The sequence below is a fragment of the Aythya ferina genome, assembly GCF_964211825.1.
Source record: "Aythya ferina genome assembly, chromosome: 33".
NCBI classification, from domain to species: domain Eukaryota; kingdom Metazoa; phylum Chordata; class Aves; order Anseriformes; family Anatidae; genus Aythya; species Aythya ferina.
Genome location: NC_140330.1, coordinates 732,377 through 748,431, shown reverse-complemented (window position 1 = coordinate 748,431; position 16,055 = coordinate 732,377). Strand labels below are relative to the sequence as shown.

Below are 16,055 nucleotides of genomic sequence, written 5' to 3'. Positions count from 1 at the left end.
TGGGGGGGGGGGCACGGACCCCACTTGTGGGGAATTGAGGGGGCATGGGGTGCCTGAATTTTGGGGTGCCTGAATTTTGGGGTGCCGGAGCCCCCCCTTCACCCATTTAATGGAGAATTGGGGTGCTGCGACCCCAAGTTTGTTTTTTTTTTTTTGGGGGGGCACCCCACAAATTTCTATCGAGGGCGGGTGCGCAGGGTGCCAGGCTTTTTTTTTTTTGGGGGGGGGGGGGGCACCCACCCCACACTCCATGACCTGGGGACGAATTATAGGGTCCCCCCCCCCACCCAGCACCCCGGGGCTCACCTGGCACTGGGCTCCCGTGTAGCCGGGGGGGCAGAGGCAGCGGTAGGACCCCCCCGCGGCGATGCAGGTGCCCCCCCGCAGGCAGGGCTGCCCCCGGCACCCATCGGCCGGGTGCTGGCAGTGGGCGCCCGTGAAGCCGGGGGGGCAGCGGCAGCTGAAGGAGGCGACGCCGTCCACGCAGGTCCCCCCGTTGAAGCAGGAGCTGGGGGGAGGATTTTATTTTAGGGGGGGGTGAGCAGGGCACCCATGGGTGCTGCATGGCACCCGTGGGTGCTGCATGCGGTGGAGGTTTGGGGGTGGGCGGCAATTAGGGGTGAAAAGAGTGGGGGGGTGTGTGGGTAGGGGGAGGGCACCCAAGGGTGTAGATGGGGGGGGGCACAGAGCATCTATGGGGGGGATGGGCACAGAGCACCCATGGGTGGGGGGGTATGGGGAGGTGAAGCTGGAGTGGGTAGGGGGAGGTTTGGGGCTGTCTGGGGGCACCCATGGGTGCAGGGGGGGTTGCTTAGGGCCACCCAAGGAGGATACCAACTTGAGGACACCCACTGCCACCTGGGAGCACCCATGGGTGCCACCACCTTCAGCTACCCCTGGGGACACTGCATGGCCTCGGTTGGGTTTGGGGCCACATGGGGGCACCCATGGGTGCCACCCCCTTTAGTTACCACTGAGGACACTGCATGGCCTCAGTTGGGGTTGAGGACACCCACTGCCACCTGGGGGCACCCATGGGTGCCACCACCTTCACCTACCACCGTGCACACCACGGCTGCCTCTGGGACCACCTGGGGGCACCCATGGGTGCCACCACCCTCAGTCACCCCTGGAGCCACTGCACGGCCTCGGTTGGGCTTGGGACCACCTGGGGGCACCCATGGGTGCCGCGGGACGGGGCGCAGCACCCTTGGGTGTACCTGTCGGTGCAGTCGGGGACGTCGTGCTGGCAGCGGGGGCCGGTCCAGCCGGGGGGGCAGGCGCAGGCGAAGCCGTTGACGTAGTCGGTGCAGGTGCCCCCGTTCTGGCAGGGCCCCCCCCGGCACTCGTCCAGCTCGGTGCCGCAGCGCGGCCCCGTGAAGCCGGGGGGGCAGGCGCAGGTGAAGGCCCCCACCCCGTCATGGCACGAGCCCCCGTTCAGGCAGGGGTCTGGGGAGAGGGATAAATGGGGAGGGGGGCACCCCAAAATGTTCCCTGCACCCCGATAGGGTGCCTGCGCCCTGCCCCGTGCCACCCCAATAGAGCACCCTACACCCTGCCCCATGGCACCCAATGCAGCACCCCAAAACAGTCACCACACCCTATAGGGCACCCCAATACAGCACCCTGACCCTACCCTATTGTACCCAATGCAGCACCCCAAAATGTGCATAGCACCCCAATGCAGCACCCCAAAATGCTCCCTGCACCCTGTCCCATGGCATCCTAATGTGGCACCCCAAAATGTGCACAGCACCCCAAAATGCTCCCTGCACCCTGCCCCTTGGCACCCCAATTCAGCACCCTAAATGTGCACAGTGCCCCAAAATGGCACCTCAAAACACCCCCAGCACCCCCAATGTGGCCCCCCAAAACACCCCCAGCACCCCAAAACACCCACAGCACCCCAGCGTGGCACCCCAAAACGCGCCCCCATCCCCCCCACTGGCCCACCCTGCCCCCCTCTCCGTGCCACCCCAAAATGCACCCAGCCCCCCAACAGCTCCCCCACCCCATAGCACCCCCATACGCCCCCGCAACCCTCCCAGTCCCTCTGTGCCCCCCTCAAGCCCCCATCCCCTCGGGGGGGGGTCCCCGCTCACCGGGGTCGCAGTCATCGAGGTCGTGCTCGCAGGCGGCCCCCCCATAGCCGGGGGGGCAGAGGCACCCAAAGGTGCCGGGGCGGTTGGCGCAGGTGCCCCCGTGCTGGCAGGGGCTGGCCCCGCACTCGTCCACGTCCTCCTGGCACCGCTCCCCTGAGGGTGGGGGGGGGGGGCGTGGGCACCCATGGGTGCTGGGGACACCCAAGGGTGCCCAAAGGGACGTGCGGATGTGGGAGGGGGGGAAGGATCCAAGGGTGCTGGGGGGACACCCAAGGGTGTCCAAGGGGACCCATGGATGTGAGGGAGGGACCCAGGGGTGCTGGGGGCACCCAAGGGTGCCCAAAGGGATGCATGGATGTGGGACAGGGGGAGGAACCCAGGGATGTTGGAGGAGGGGACCCAAGGGTGCTGGGGGGGACACAAGAGGGTGTCCAAGGGTTTAGAGAGAAGGACCCAAGGGTGCTGGGGATGGTGGGGGGGGAGACCAAGAAGGGTGGAGGGGACTTGGGGGGCACCCAGGGGGGACAGGGGCACCCAAAAAAGATTGGGGGGGTACCCAGGGTGCTGGGGGGAACCCAAGCTACCAGGGAGGGATCCAGGGGCACCTCGGGGTGCTGGTACCTTGCCAGCCGGGGGGGCAGCGGCAGGTGAAGCCCCCGTAGTCGGCGGTGGGGGTGCAGGTGCCCCCGTTTTCGCAGGGGTTGGGGGCGCAGGGGGCCAGGACCACCTCACACGCGCGCCCTGCGCCACCGCGGGGACACTGTCAGGATGCGGCCCACCCATGGGAGCCAGCACCCAGCACGGTGCCACCCATGGGACCCAGCACCCGGCACGGTGCCACCCATGGGGGCCACCAGCACCCGGCACGGTGACACCATCACGGCACGGTCACCGTCACCATCAGAGCATGGGATGCAGCCACCGGGCACCCAGCGCCCTGCGTGCCCCCCCCCCCCAGCACCCATGGGTGCCCACCTGTGAAGGGCAGGGCGCAGAGGCAGCGGTGGGTGCCGGCGCTGCCCACGCAGGTGCCCCCGTTGCGGCACGGCCCCGAGGCGCAGGCGTCCACCTCCACCTGGCACTGGGCACCTGGGGGGGGACACGGGGACAGTTGGGGACGGTTGGGGACGTGGGGGGGACATGGGGACAGTTGGAGATGGGGGGGACAGGAGGGGACAGTTGGGGACGGGGGGGACAGTTGGGGACATTTGGGGACAGCTGGGGACGTGGGGGGGATGTGTGGTTAGTTGGGGATAGTTGGGGACATGGGGACATTTGGGGACGTGGGGACATTTGGGGACGTGGGGGGGACGTGGGGATAGTTGGGGACAGTTGGGGACATGGGGACGTAGGGACATTGTGACATTTGGGGACTTGGGGGGGATGTGGGGACAGCTGGGGATGTGGGGGCAACGTGGGGACAGTTGGGGACGTGGGGGGGACATCTGGGGACATTTGGGGACATGGGGACCAGGGGCCAACGAGGTGTCCCCAGGGTGCATGGAGGGGGGGGTCCCCAGGGTGTCCCACTGGTGTTCCCAGGCTGGGCAAGGGGACAACGCCACGATCAGGGGGTGGGCAGTGGGGGGGTCCCCGAGGTGTCCCCACCGTACCCTGGTAGCCCTGGCGGCAGGCGCAGCGGAAGCCCCCCCCCAGGGGGGTGCAGGTGCCCCCGTGGCGGCAGGGCCGCGAGGCGCAGGCGTCCCCCCGCTGGGCGCACGTGGGGCCCCCCCAGCCCGGATCACACTCGCACGAGAACCTGTGATGAGGGGGGGGGGGGTAAATGTGGGTGCGGGGTGCTGGGGAGTGGGGGCAACAGCACCCCCATGAGTACCCAGCCCCAGCACCCATGGGCACCCCCATTGGCACCCATGGGAGCCCCCACAAGCACCCATGGGCACCCTCAGGGGCAGCCACGGACAAGCCCTGGCACCCAAATGTCCACCCATGGGCAACCTTGGGCACCCAACATGCACCTACGGGCACCCACGGGCATTTCAGGCACCCCTGGACGCCCTTTTGGGCACCCATGGGCATCACGGACAGCCCTGGGCACCCACCCAGACACCCATGGGTAACCTCAGGCACCCCCAAGGGCACCCATGGGCAACCCTAGGCACCCAACATGCACCCATGAACAATATTGGGCACTCAAAATGCACCCATGGACAATCCTGGGCACACAACATGCACCCACGGGCATTTCAGGCACCCCTGGACACCCTTTTGGGCACCCATGGGCATCACGGACACCCCCGGGCACCCACCCAGACACCCACGGGTAACCTCAGGCACCCCCAAGGGCAACCACGGACAGACCCGGGCACCCCAACGTGCACCCACGGACATTTCAGGCACCCCTGGGCTCCCTTTTGGGCACCCATGGGCATCACGGATAGCCCTGGGCACCCACCCAGACACCCATGGGTAACCTCAGGCACCCCCAAGGGCACCCATGAGCAACCCTGGCCACCGAACATGCACCCATGGGCAACCTTGGGCACCCAAAATGCACCCATGGACAATCCTGGGCACCCAACATGCACCCACGGGCATTTCAGGCACCCCTGGCCTCCCTCTTGGGCACCCATGGGTGCCTCATGGGCATCACGGACAGCCCCAGGCACCCACCCAGACATCCACGGGTAACCTCAGGCACCCCGTCAGCCCCACCGCGCGGCGTGGGTGCTCACCCATCCCCGTGGTCACGGCAGGTGCCGTGGGTGCAGGGGCTGCTGTGGCAGGGCAGGGTGCCCGGGCGGCACTGGGCGTCGCGGGTGCCGGGCGGGCACAGGCAGGTGAAGCCGTTGGCGCCGTCCACGCAGGTGCCGCCGTCCTGGCACGGGTTCGAGGCGCACTCGTTGATCTCCACGTTGCAGCGGGGGCCTGGAGGTCGGGGGGGGGCAGGGGGTGTCGGTGGGGCACCCAAATTGGGGGAGCACCCAACGGGGGCTCACAGCGTGGATGATCAATGGGGCACCCAACGGGGGCACCCAGTGTGTGCATCCAGCATGGGCACCCAACGTAGGTGACCAACTGGGGCACCCAATGTGGTCAATCAACGGGGCGCCCAATGGGGCACCCAAGATGGGTCGTCAACATGGCCAATCAAGAGAGGCACCCAATGTGGATAATCAATATGGCACCCAATGGGGGCACCCAAAGGGGGGAATCAACAGGAGCACCCAACACAGGCACCCAAGACAGCACCCAACACGGGCATGCAACAGGAGCACCCAAAGTGGGCACCCAACACAGGTAATCAACACGAGGACCCAACGTGGGCAAACGACAGAGGCACCCAAGGGGGGTAATCACCACAAGCACCCACCAGGGGCACCCCATGTGGGCACCCAACACCACAACCCCAAGCAGAGGCTGGTGGGTGCCACGGCTCCTCCAAACAGGCACCCATGGGCGCACTGGCACCAGACATCGCTCCAGGTCCCTTCCCATGGGTGACAGCCCCATGGCGGCACCCGGAGAGCAACGAGGCCACCCCAAACCCCACCGAGCACCCGATGGGCACCGAGGGCGCCCAGCACCCACCCGTGAAGCCCGGCTGGCAGACGCAGTCGTAGCGGCCGATGCCGTCCTGGCACACGCCGTGGACGCAGGGGTCGCTGGCGCAGTCGTCGGGGTTCACCTCGCAGTTGACGCCTGGCACCCAAGGGTGGCGGGCGGTCAGCACCCAACCCGCTGCAGGGCCGGGCACCACCAGGCACCCAGGTGGGCCCCCGCCGGGGCTGGTTCTTGTCCCGTGCTCGGGTGGGACGTGGTGGCACCCAGTGAGTGATCGCCCCACGGTGTCACCCCCGTGACCAGGTGGGACCCAGCGCCACGTCCAGCACCCACCCCATGTCCAGATGGGCCCCACCACCACCTCCAGCACCCAACCAGTGCCCAGATGGGACCCGCCACCACCTCCATCCCCCACCCCATGTCCAGATGGGCCCCACCACCACCTCCAGCCCCCACCCCACGTCCAATAGAGACCCACCACCATGTCCAGCACCCAACCAGTGCCCAGATGGGCCCCACCACCACCTCCAGCCCCCACCCCATGTCCAGAAGGGACCCACCACCATGTCCAGCACCCACCCAATGTCCAGATGGGACCCGCCACCACCTCTGGCCCCCACCCCATGTCCAGATGGGACCCCCCAGCATCTCCAGCCCCCACCCCACTCCCAATCAACACCCACCCCCCACCCCATGCCCAGTTCAGCCCCACCACCACCTCCACCCCCCACCCCGCTCCCAGATGCGCACCCCCCGTCCCCTCCCCAGCCCTCCCACCCCGTCCCGTACCAGCGGTGCCGGGGGGGCAGTTGCACTGGTAGGAGGCGATGCGGTCGATGCACTTGCCCCCGTGGCGGCAGGGCTGGCTGTGGCACTCGTCCAGCTGCAGCTCGCAGCGGTAGCCGGTGAAGCCGGGGGCGCAGGCGCAGGAGAAGCTGGCGATGCCGTCCACGCAGGTGCCGTGGTGGCACGGGTCCGGCGTGCAGTCGTCCGCGTCGCGCTCGCACAGGGCGCCCTCGAAGCCTGGAGGGGGGGCCGCAGGGGTCAGGGGCACCCATGGGTGCAGGGCAGGCAACGGCAGGGAACATCCGTGGGTGCTGAGTTTGTAAGGGCAGGGGTGAGGGGCACCCATGGGTGCAGGGTGGGCAATGGCAGGTGAGAGGGGCACCCACGGGTGCAGGGTGGGCAACAGCAGGTGAGAGGGGCACCTGTGGGTGCAGGGTTCATAATGGCAGGGGACACCCAAGGGTGCAGGGTTCGTAATGCCAGGGGTGAGGGGCACCCATGGGTGTAGGATTTGCAATGCCAGGGGGCAGGGGCACCCATGGGTGCAGAGTTTGTAATGCCAGGGGTCGGGGTTTGTCATGCCAGGGACACCCATGGGTGCAGGTTGGGAACTGCCAGGGGTGAGTGGCACCAATCAGTGCAGGGTGGGCAATGCCAGGGGTGAGAGGCACCCATGGGTGCAGAGTGGGCAACAGCAGGGAACATCTGTGGGTGCAGAGTTTGTAAGGCCAGGGGTAGGGGGCACCCGTGGGTGCAGGGTGGGCAATGGCAGGGGTCAGAGTTTGTCATGCCAGGGACACCCGTGGGTGCAGGTTGGGAACTGCCAGGGGCTGGGAGCACCCGTGGGTGCAGGGTGTGCAATGCCAGGAGCACCCATGGGTGCAGGGCGGGCACTGCCGGGGTTCAGGAGCACCCATGGGTGCAGGCTCACCCTCGGTGCAGCGGCACTCGTAGCCGTTGGGCCGGTCGATGCACTTGGCGCCGTTCTGGCAGGGGGTGCTGGCGCACTCGTCCATGTCCGTCTGGCACGTGGGGCCCGAGAAGCCTGGGCGGGACCCCAAATGACCCCAAAGCCGGGAGCACCCCGACCCCAAAGGGCACCAACCCCCCGAGAGCCCCTCAGCCCCAGGAGCACCCCAAATCCAAACGAACCCAACCCCAAGGGCACCCCAACCCCAGGAGCACCCTAAATCCAAACAAACCCAACCCCAAAAGCACCCCAACCCCCAGGGCACCCCAAATCCAAATGAACCCAACCCCAGAAACACCCCAAATCCAAACAAGCCCAACCCCAAAAGCACCCCAAATCCAAACGACCCCAAAGCCAGCAGCACCGATGGGTGGGTGCGGGTGGGCACCCATGGGTGCTCACCGGGGGGGCAGGAGCAGGCGAAGCCGTTGACCAGGTCGGTGCAGCGGCCGCCGTTGGCGCAGGGGCTGCTCTGGCACTCGTCCACCTCCAGCTCGCACAGGGGGCCGCTGAAACCTTGGGGAGGGGGGCATCAGCTCCTGACCCCCACTGCCCGCACCAGTGCCCCCCCCTTCCGCCACCAGGTCCCACACCCATCCTGGGTGCCCCCCCCAAAACCCCCAAACGCACCCTATTCCTATCCCAGCACCCAGGCTTGGCCCCCCCCCCCCCCGGACCCCCCCAGCACCCACCGGCCATGCAGATGCAGGTGAAGCACCCCAGCCCCCCCAGCACCCCAGGACCCCCCCCCATGACCCCTCCATCCCCCCCCCCAGGAATCCCCAGCCCACCCCAGCACCCACTGGCCATACAGATCCAGGTGAAGCTTCCCATCCCCCCAGCATCCCAGGACCCCCCCAGATCTCCCCCAGCCCCCCCAAAACCCCAGGACCCCCCCAGGACCCCCCCCATCCTCCCCCCAGCCCCCCCCAGCCATGCAGATACGGATGCACCCAGCACCCCCCCAGCACCCAGTGGCCATACAGCTCCAGGCGAAGCCCCCCATCCCCCCAGGACCCCCCAAGACCCCCCAAGACCCCCCAACCCCCCCCCCCAGGACCCCCCTAGCCCCCCCCCAGCATCCACCGGCCATGCAGATGCAGCTGAAGCACCCAACACCCAGCACCCACCCAGCACCCAGTGGCCTTACAGCTCCAGGCAAAGCCCCCCCGTGCCCCCAGGACCCCCCAAGACCCCTCAAGACCCCCCTAGGCCCCCCCCCCCATCACTCACGGGCCATGCAGATGCAGCTGAAGCACCCAGCACCCACCCAGCACCCAGCACCCACCCAGCACCTAATGGCCATACAGCTCCAGGTGAAGCCCCCCATCCCCCCAGGACCCCCCAAGACCCCCCAACACCCCCCAACACCCCTCCCCCGGACCCCCCCAGGACCCCCCCAGCCCACCCCCAGCACCCACTGGCCATGCAGATGCATGTGAAGCACCCAGCACCCAGCGGCCATACAGCTCCAGGCGAAGCCCCCCATCCCCCCAGGACCCCCCAAGACCCCCCAAGACCCCCCAACCCCCCCCCCCCAGGACCCCCCCAGGACCCCCCCAGCCCCCACCGGCCATGCAGATGCAGGTGAAGCGCCCGATGCGGTCGAGGCAGGTGGCCTGGTTGCGGCAGGGCCCCGACAGGCACTCGTTGACGTCGCTCTCGCAGCGCGGCCCCGCGTAGCCCCGGCCGCAGCGGCACTCGAAGGAGCCCTGGGTGTTCACGCAGCGCCCGAAGTGCTCGCAGGGGTTGGCGCCTTGGGGTGGGGGGGGGAGGGGGGGTCAGCACCCACGGGTGCCCGTCCCACCCATGGGTGCCCACCGCCTCTGAGCATCCTCCAAAGCGTGGGTGGCCCCCACTCATCCTGGGGATGCTCTCTGAATGCAAATGTCCCCCTTGCGTGGCTGCCCCCCACCCATGGGTGCCATCCCACCCATGGGTGCCCACCATCCCAGAACACCCTGCAACCTGTGGGTACCCCTCAACCATGCTGGGGATGCTCTCTGCACACAAATCTTCCCCTCATGTGGGTGCCCCCCCACCCATGGGTGCCCCCCTCTACCCATGGGTTCCCCCCGTCCCTGAGCACCCCACCAACCCGTGGGTGCCCCCCACTCATCCTGGGGATGCTCTCTGCATGCAAACATTCCCTTTGCATCGCTGCTTGCCACCCATGGGTGCCCCCCACCCATGGGTGCTCACCATCCCTGAACACTCCCCAACCCGTGGTTACCCCCCCAGCCATTCTGGGGATGATCTCTGTACACAAATCTCCCCCCTCATGTGGGTGCCCCCCACCCATGGGTGCCATCCCACCCATGGGTGCCTGCCCCACCCGTGGGTGCCCACTGCCTGTGAGCATCCTCCAAACCGTGGGTAACCCCCACCCATGCTGGAGATGCTCTCTGCACACAAATCTCCCCCTCATGTGGGTGCCCCCCCACCCATGGGTGCCCCCTCTACCCATGGGTGCCCCCCGTCCCTGAGCACCCTCCAACCCATGGGTGCCCCCCCCTCATCCTGGGGATGCTCTCTGCGCGCAAACGTCCCCCTTGTGTGGCTGCCCCCCACCCATGCGAGCCCTCCCCACCCATGGGTGTCCCCCCCACCCATGGGTGCCCACCATCCCAGAACACTCCCTAACCTGTGGGTGCCCCCCACCCATGCTGGGGATGCTCTCTGCATGCAAATCTTCCCCTCATGTGGGTGCCCCCCCACCCATGGGTGCCCCCCTCTACCCATGGGTTCCCCCCATCCCTGAGCACCCCACCAACCCGTGGGTGCCCCCCACTCATCCTGGGGATGCTCTCTGCATGCAAACATTCCCTTTGCATCGCTGCTTGCCACCCATGGGTGCCCCCCACCCATGGGTGCTCACCATCCCTGAACGCTCCCCAACCCGTGGTTACCCCCCCAGCCATTCTGGGGATGATCTCTGTACACAAATCTCCCCCCTCATGTGGGTGCCCCCCACCCATGGGTGCCATCCCACCCATGGGTGCCTGCCCCACCCGTGGGTGCCCACTGCCTGTGAGCATCCTCCAAACCGTGGGTACCCCCCACCCATGCTGCAGATGCTCTCTGCACACAAATCTCCCCCTCACGTGGGTGCCCCCCACCCATGGGAGCCCTCCCCACCCATGGGTGCTCTCCCCACCCATGGGTGCCCCCCCCCCCCCCACCGATGGAGCACTCGTCGACGTCCTGGTCGCAGGCGCCGCCGGTGAAGCCGGGGGGGCAGGTGCAGATGGCGCGGCCGTTGACGGGGTTGGTGTCGCAGACGGCGTCCTCGTGGCACGGGTTGCTGACGCAGGCGTCGTCCAGGTGGCACAGCAGCCCTACAAAAGGGGTGGGGGGCTCAGGGGGGGACCCCACAGTGGGAACTGCCCCCCCCTTGGGTGCCCACCCCCAGCCAGGGTGCCCGCGGGGTGATGGCCAAGCTGTGCCAAAGGCACCCAACGCGAGCCGGAGGCACCCCGAGGTGCTCAACCCGTGCCCTGGTGCTTCTGGGGGTGCCCACCCCATAACGGGGTGCCCTTGGGGTGATGCCCACCCCATGCCATTGACACCCAACCTATCCCAAAGCCACCCATAGGTGCCCAACCCCATGCTACTGGCACCCAACCTGCACCAAAGGCACCCTGAGGTGCCCAATCCCATCCCCCTGACACCCAACCTACACCAGGACCACCCCAAGGTGCCCACCCCATACCACAATGCTTCTGGGGGTGCCCACCCCACAACTACGTGCCCATGGGGTAATGCCCACCCTGTGCCATTGCCACCCTACCCACACCAGGACCACCCCAAGGTGCCCAACCCCATACCATTGACACCCAAACCACCCCAAGGCACCCACCCCATTACACCTCTCCTCTCTGGGTGCCCACCCCATAACTGGGTGCCCATGGGGTGACACCCACCCCATGCCATTGACACCCAACCTGTGCCAGGACCACCCATAGGCGCCCAACCTCGTGCCATTGCCACCGTACCCACACCAGGAGCACCCTGAGGCGCCCACCCCGCACCGCCTCTCCCCTCGGGGCGCCCCCCACCCCACAACCGGGGTCCCAACCCCGCGACCCTCACCCGTCTTGCCCATGGGGCAGGCGCAGTAGAAGGAGGCGACGCGGTCGTGGCAGGTGGCGCCGTGGAAGCAGACGGCGGTGGCGCAGTCGTCGATGTTGTCGGCGCAGCTCTCGCCCGTCCAGCCGTTGACGCAGACGCAGACGTGGGCGCCCGGCGAGTTGAAGCAGGTGCCCCCGTTGTGGCAGGCGTTGGGCTGCAGCTGGCACTCGTCCACGTCCTCGGTGCAGAACTGGCCTGGGGTGGGGGGGGGTGGGGGGGTGGGGTGGGAAAAGGGTGAGGAGGGGGGCGAGATGGCGAGGAAGGGGTTAAAGTGGCCAGGAAGGGGTTAAAACATGGTGAGGAATGGGGTTAAAATGGCGAGGAAGGGGTTAAAATATGGTGAGGAAGGGCGAGGAAGGGGTTAAAATGGCCAGGAAGGGGGTAAAATAAGATGGGGAAGGGCAATGAAGGGGTTAAAATTGCCAGGAAGGGGTTAAAAGGCAAGGAAGGGGGGGTCAAAATGGCCGGGGGGGGTTAAAATATGACGGGGAAGGGCGAGGAAGGGGTTAAAATTGCCAGGAAGGGGTTAAAATATGGTGAGGAAGGGTGAGGAAGGGGTTAAAATGGCGAGGAAGGGGTTAAAATATGGGGGAGGGTGATTAAGGTGTTAAAATGGCAAGGAAAGGGTTAAAACGGCCAGGAAGGGGTTAAAACATGGCAAGGAAGGGGTTAAAGGGGGGGGGGGTAAAAAGTGGCCGGGGGGGGGGGTGAAATGGCCAGGAAAGGGTTAAAGGGGGAGGGGCGTTAAAAATGGGGAGGAAGGGGTTAAAAGGCCGGGGGGGGGGGGAGGGTAAAAGGGCAAGGGAGGGGGGCAAAAGGACAAGGGGGGGGGGTAAAAGGACAAGGGGGGGGGGTAAAAGGGCAAGGGGGGGTTAAAAGGGCAAGGGGGGGGGTAAAAGGGCAAGGGGGGGGGCAAAAGGACAAGGGGGGGGGTAAAAGGACAAGGGGGGGGGTAAAAGGGCAAGGGGGGGGGGCAAAAGGACAAGGGGGGGGGTAAAAGGGCAAGGGGGGTGTGTGTGTGTGTGACCTCCCCCCCCCCGGGTACCCCCCCCCCATCACCCCCCTCCCCCACCCGGAGCACCCATGGGTGGCCGAGCACCCCCCCTAGGAGCACCCTGACCCTCCCCCCTTCCCCCCGATCCCCCCTCCTCCCCCCCACCCAGGTGCCCCCCCCCAGGTGCCCCCCCCCCCAGGTGCCCCCCCCCGGTACCCGTCCACTCGGGGGGGCACTGGCAGTTGTAGGTGTTGACCCCGTCCACGCAGGTGCCCCCGTTCTGGCACTTGTGCCCGGGGCAATCGTCCACGTTGGTGTCACAGCCCTGCCCCGTGAACCCTGGGGGGGGGGGGGGGGGGGGGATGGGGGGGGTGTCAGGGTGGGGGGGGCACCCCCCTGTTAGAGGGAATCCCCCAAACCCACCGGTGTGCCCCCCTCCCCCCCGTGAAAAAAATAATAACGTGATGGGGGCCCCCAATGGGCACTGGAGAGCCCCCACAGTGAGGAGGACCCCCAGGGACACCCCCATGGAACCCCCCCCCCCCATTGCTAGAGACCCCCAGGGACACCCCCACGGTGACAGGGACCCCATGACCCCCCCCCCCCTTACCCAAGACCCCCCAGGGACACCCTCATGGTGACAGGGACTCCACAGACCCCCCCCCCCCCCATTGGAAGAGACCCCCAGGGACCCCCCCATGGGCCCCCCCCCATGTTGCCAGAGACCCCCAGGGACACCTCCATGGTGATGGAGACCCCATGGACCCCCCATTACCCGAGACCCCCAGAGACTCCCCCAAGGACCCCCCCCATTGCCAGAGACCCTCTGGGACCCCCCCCTAGACTCCCCCCATTGCCAGAGACTCCCTGGGACACCCCCACGGTGACAGGGACCCCACGACCCCTCCCATTGGCAGAGAGCCCCAGGAACACCCCCATGGACCCCCCCCCATCGCCAGAGACCCCCAGGGACACCCCCATAGTGCCAGCCCCCCCCCAAACACTTTTAGGGCCCCCCACCCAGTCCCAGGGACCCCCTGGGGACACCCCCATGGTGCCAAGGAGCTCAATGGGTGCTGGGGACCCCCAAACTCCCCCCCCCCCGAAGTTGCACCCCCCAAACCGAATCACGCACCAACCCCTCCCCCCACCACCCAGCAAGGGCACCCATGGGTGCCCAGCACCCACCGGGCAGGCAGCTGCACTCGAAGCCCCCCTCCCCGAGGGGGCGGCAGGTGCCCCCGTTGAGGCAGGGCAAGGGGGTGCAGGGGTCCGGCAGTGAGCAGGAGGGGCCTGGGGGGGGGGGGGGCAAAAGGGCGGTCAGCACCCAAGGGTGGGGCCTCGAGGGATACCTTCAGCACCCATGGGTGCCGTGGGCATCAGCAGGCACCCACAGGTCCCATCTGCACCTCCCGGGAGCCCGTAAGGAACCCGTGGGTGCCGTGAGCACCTGTGCACGTGGTAGGCTTGCCTGCTTCTACTGGGCACCCATGGGTGCTAGGGGCACCCACAGGCACCTTTGGGACCTGGCTGCACCCCTCAGGCACCCACAGGAACATCTGTCCTGTCCCCCCCACCCTGGGGTGCCCTTGAGCACCCATGGGTTCTGCAGACCTGCCTCTGTCTATTGGGCACCTGTGGGTGCTGTGGGCATTCCTGGGCACCCATGGGTGCCATGGGCATTCCTGGGCACCCATGGGAACATCGGCACCTCCTGGGTGCCCTCAAGGAACCACTGCGTGTTTTGAACCCCCGTGGGCATGGCAGATCTGCTTGTGTCTATTGAGCACCCATGGGTGCTGTGGGCATCAGCAGGCACCCACGGGTCCCATGGGCATCAGTAGGCACCCAAGGGTGCTATCGACACTTCCTGGGTGTTCTCAAGGAACCACTGAATGCTTTGAGTACCCATGGGCACCAGGGGCCTGCACGGCTCCCCTGGGCACCCATGGGTGCCACGGGCATCAGTAGGCACCCAAGGGTGCCATCGACACCTCCTGGATGTCCTCAAGGAACTCCTAGCTGCCTTGTGCATCCACGGGCACCTGGAGCCTGCACAGCTCCGTTGGGCACCCATGGGTGCCACAGGCATCAGTAGGCACCCAAGGGTGCCAGCAGCACCTCCTGGGTGCCCTCAAGGAACCCCCGGCTGTCTTGAGCACCCATGGGTGACCTGCTCACCCTCAGGACCTCCCCGCACCCCTCAGGCACCCCGGGCACCCCCAGCTCCTCTCCCCCTCACCCCCTTCCACGACGGGCACCCATGGGTGCCACAGCCACTAGGGGGGCACCCTCCCACCCCTCCCACCCCCCCCAGCACCCAAGGGCTCCCCACTCACCACGGAAGCCGGGGGGGCAGAGGCAGAGGTGGCTCAGGGTGCCGTCGTGCAGGGTGCTCTGGCACAGCCCCCCATGGGTGCAGGGCGAGGGCACGCAGGGGTCGCGCAGCTGGCACCGCTCCCCCAGCGCCCCCGGACGGCACCTGCGGCACCGCACCCATGGGACCCCCGCTGGGCTCACCATGGGACCCCCCTCACCCCCCTCACCGGCACCCACGGGACCCCTGGGGGTTGCTTGGGACCCACCCGGGGCACTCACACCCCCAATGGGACCACCCTCTGGCACCCATGGGACTCTCCCACTCCCTATAGGGCCCCCCTCTGGCACCCATGGGACCCTCACACCCCCTATGAGACCCCCCCAGAACACCCATGGGACCCTCACACTGCCTTTGGGACCCCCACATCACCCCCCCCAGCACCCTTAGGACACCCATGGGACCCTCACATCCCCCATGGGACCCCCCCAGGGCACCCATGGGACCCTCACACCCCCTATGGGACCACCCCCAGGGCACCCATGGGACCCTCACATTGCCTTAGGGGCCCCCACAACACCCCCCCAGCACCTTTAGGACCCCCATGGGACCCTCACACCCCCTATTTGACCCCCCCAGAACACCCCTGGGACCCTCACACCCTGTATGGGACCCCCCCCCGGGCACCCATGGGACTCTCCCACCCCCTATGGGACCCCCCCAGGACACCCATGGGACCCTCACATTGCCTTAGGGACCCCCATGGCATCCCCCCAGCACCCTTAGGACCCCCATAGGACCCTCACGTTGCCTATGGACCCCCCCAGGGCACCCATGGGACCCCCACACCCCCAATTGTACCCCCCCCTCTGGCACCCATGCCCCCCCCCCCCGCCTCGGGACCTTCACATCCCCAGCACCCACAGGACCCCCACGGGACCCCTGGGACCCCCCCCCAGGACATGGGGGGAGCGGGCGCAGGGTGCCGGGGGTGGGGGGGGCACCCTGGGAACGTGCCCCCGGGCAGCTCCCACGTCCCCCCCCCATCCTGTTCCCCCCCCCCCCCCCAAAACCCTGCCCGGGCAGGCAGCGCCCTGCCCGCACCCGGCCCCGCGGGCAGCGTTGGGTGGGGGGGGGGGGGGGGACATGGAGAGGGGGGGGGACCCACACCCAGCCGGCGGCGTTGGGTGCTGGGGGGGGGGGCTCTGGGGGGGGGGTGTTATGGGTTGGGGT

At 67.7% G+C, this 16,055-nt stretch overlaps 1 protein-coding gene across 2 annotated transcripts in view; it reads right to left on the bottom strand.

Moving 5' to 3' along the window:
* NOTCH3 (notch receptor 3) overlaps positions 1-16,055 on the bottom strand; it is a 36,271-nt gene that overhangs the window by 17,520 nt on the left and 2,696 nt on the right. The window contains exons 3-19 of one of the 2 annotated variants that reach the window (XM_084501630.1): positions 14,845-14,987; positions 13,694-13,798; positions 12,722-12,844; positions 11,473-11,706; positions 10,563-10,718; positions 8,951-9,136; positions 7,783-7,896; positions 7,342-7,455; positions 6,414-6,647; positions 5,652-5,762; positions 4,796-4,988; positions 3,716-3,861; positions 3,078-3,191; positions 2,724-2,843; positions 2,103-2,255; positions 1,221-1,449; positions 307-508 (exon numbers count right to left, since the gene is read on the bottom strand). In XM_084501630.1, coding sequence (XP_084357756.1) covers positions 307-508; positions 1,221-1,449; positions 2,103-2,255; positions 2,724-2,843; positions 3,078-3,191; positions 3,716-3,861; positions 4,796-4,988; positions 5,652-5,762; positions 6,414-6,647; positions 7,342-7,455; positions 7,783-7,896; positions 8,951-9,136; positions 10,563-10,718; positions 11,473-11,706; positions 12,722-12,844; positions 13,694-13,798; positions 14,845-14,987 — 2,677 coding nt within the window. Of the gene's footprint in view, positions 1-306; positions 509-1,220; positions 1,450-2,102; positions 2,256-2,723; positions 2,844-3,077; positions 3,192-3,715; positions 3,862-4,795; positions 4,989-5,651; positions 5,763-6,413; positions 6,648-7,341; positions 7,456-7,782; positions 7,897-8,072; positions 8,091-8,950; positions 9,137-10,562; positions 10,719-11,472; positions 11,707-12,721; positions 12,845-13,693; positions 13,799-14,844; positions 14,988-16,055 lie in introns of those variants that run through there. The other variant, XM_084501631.1, reaches the window with a different exon arrangement.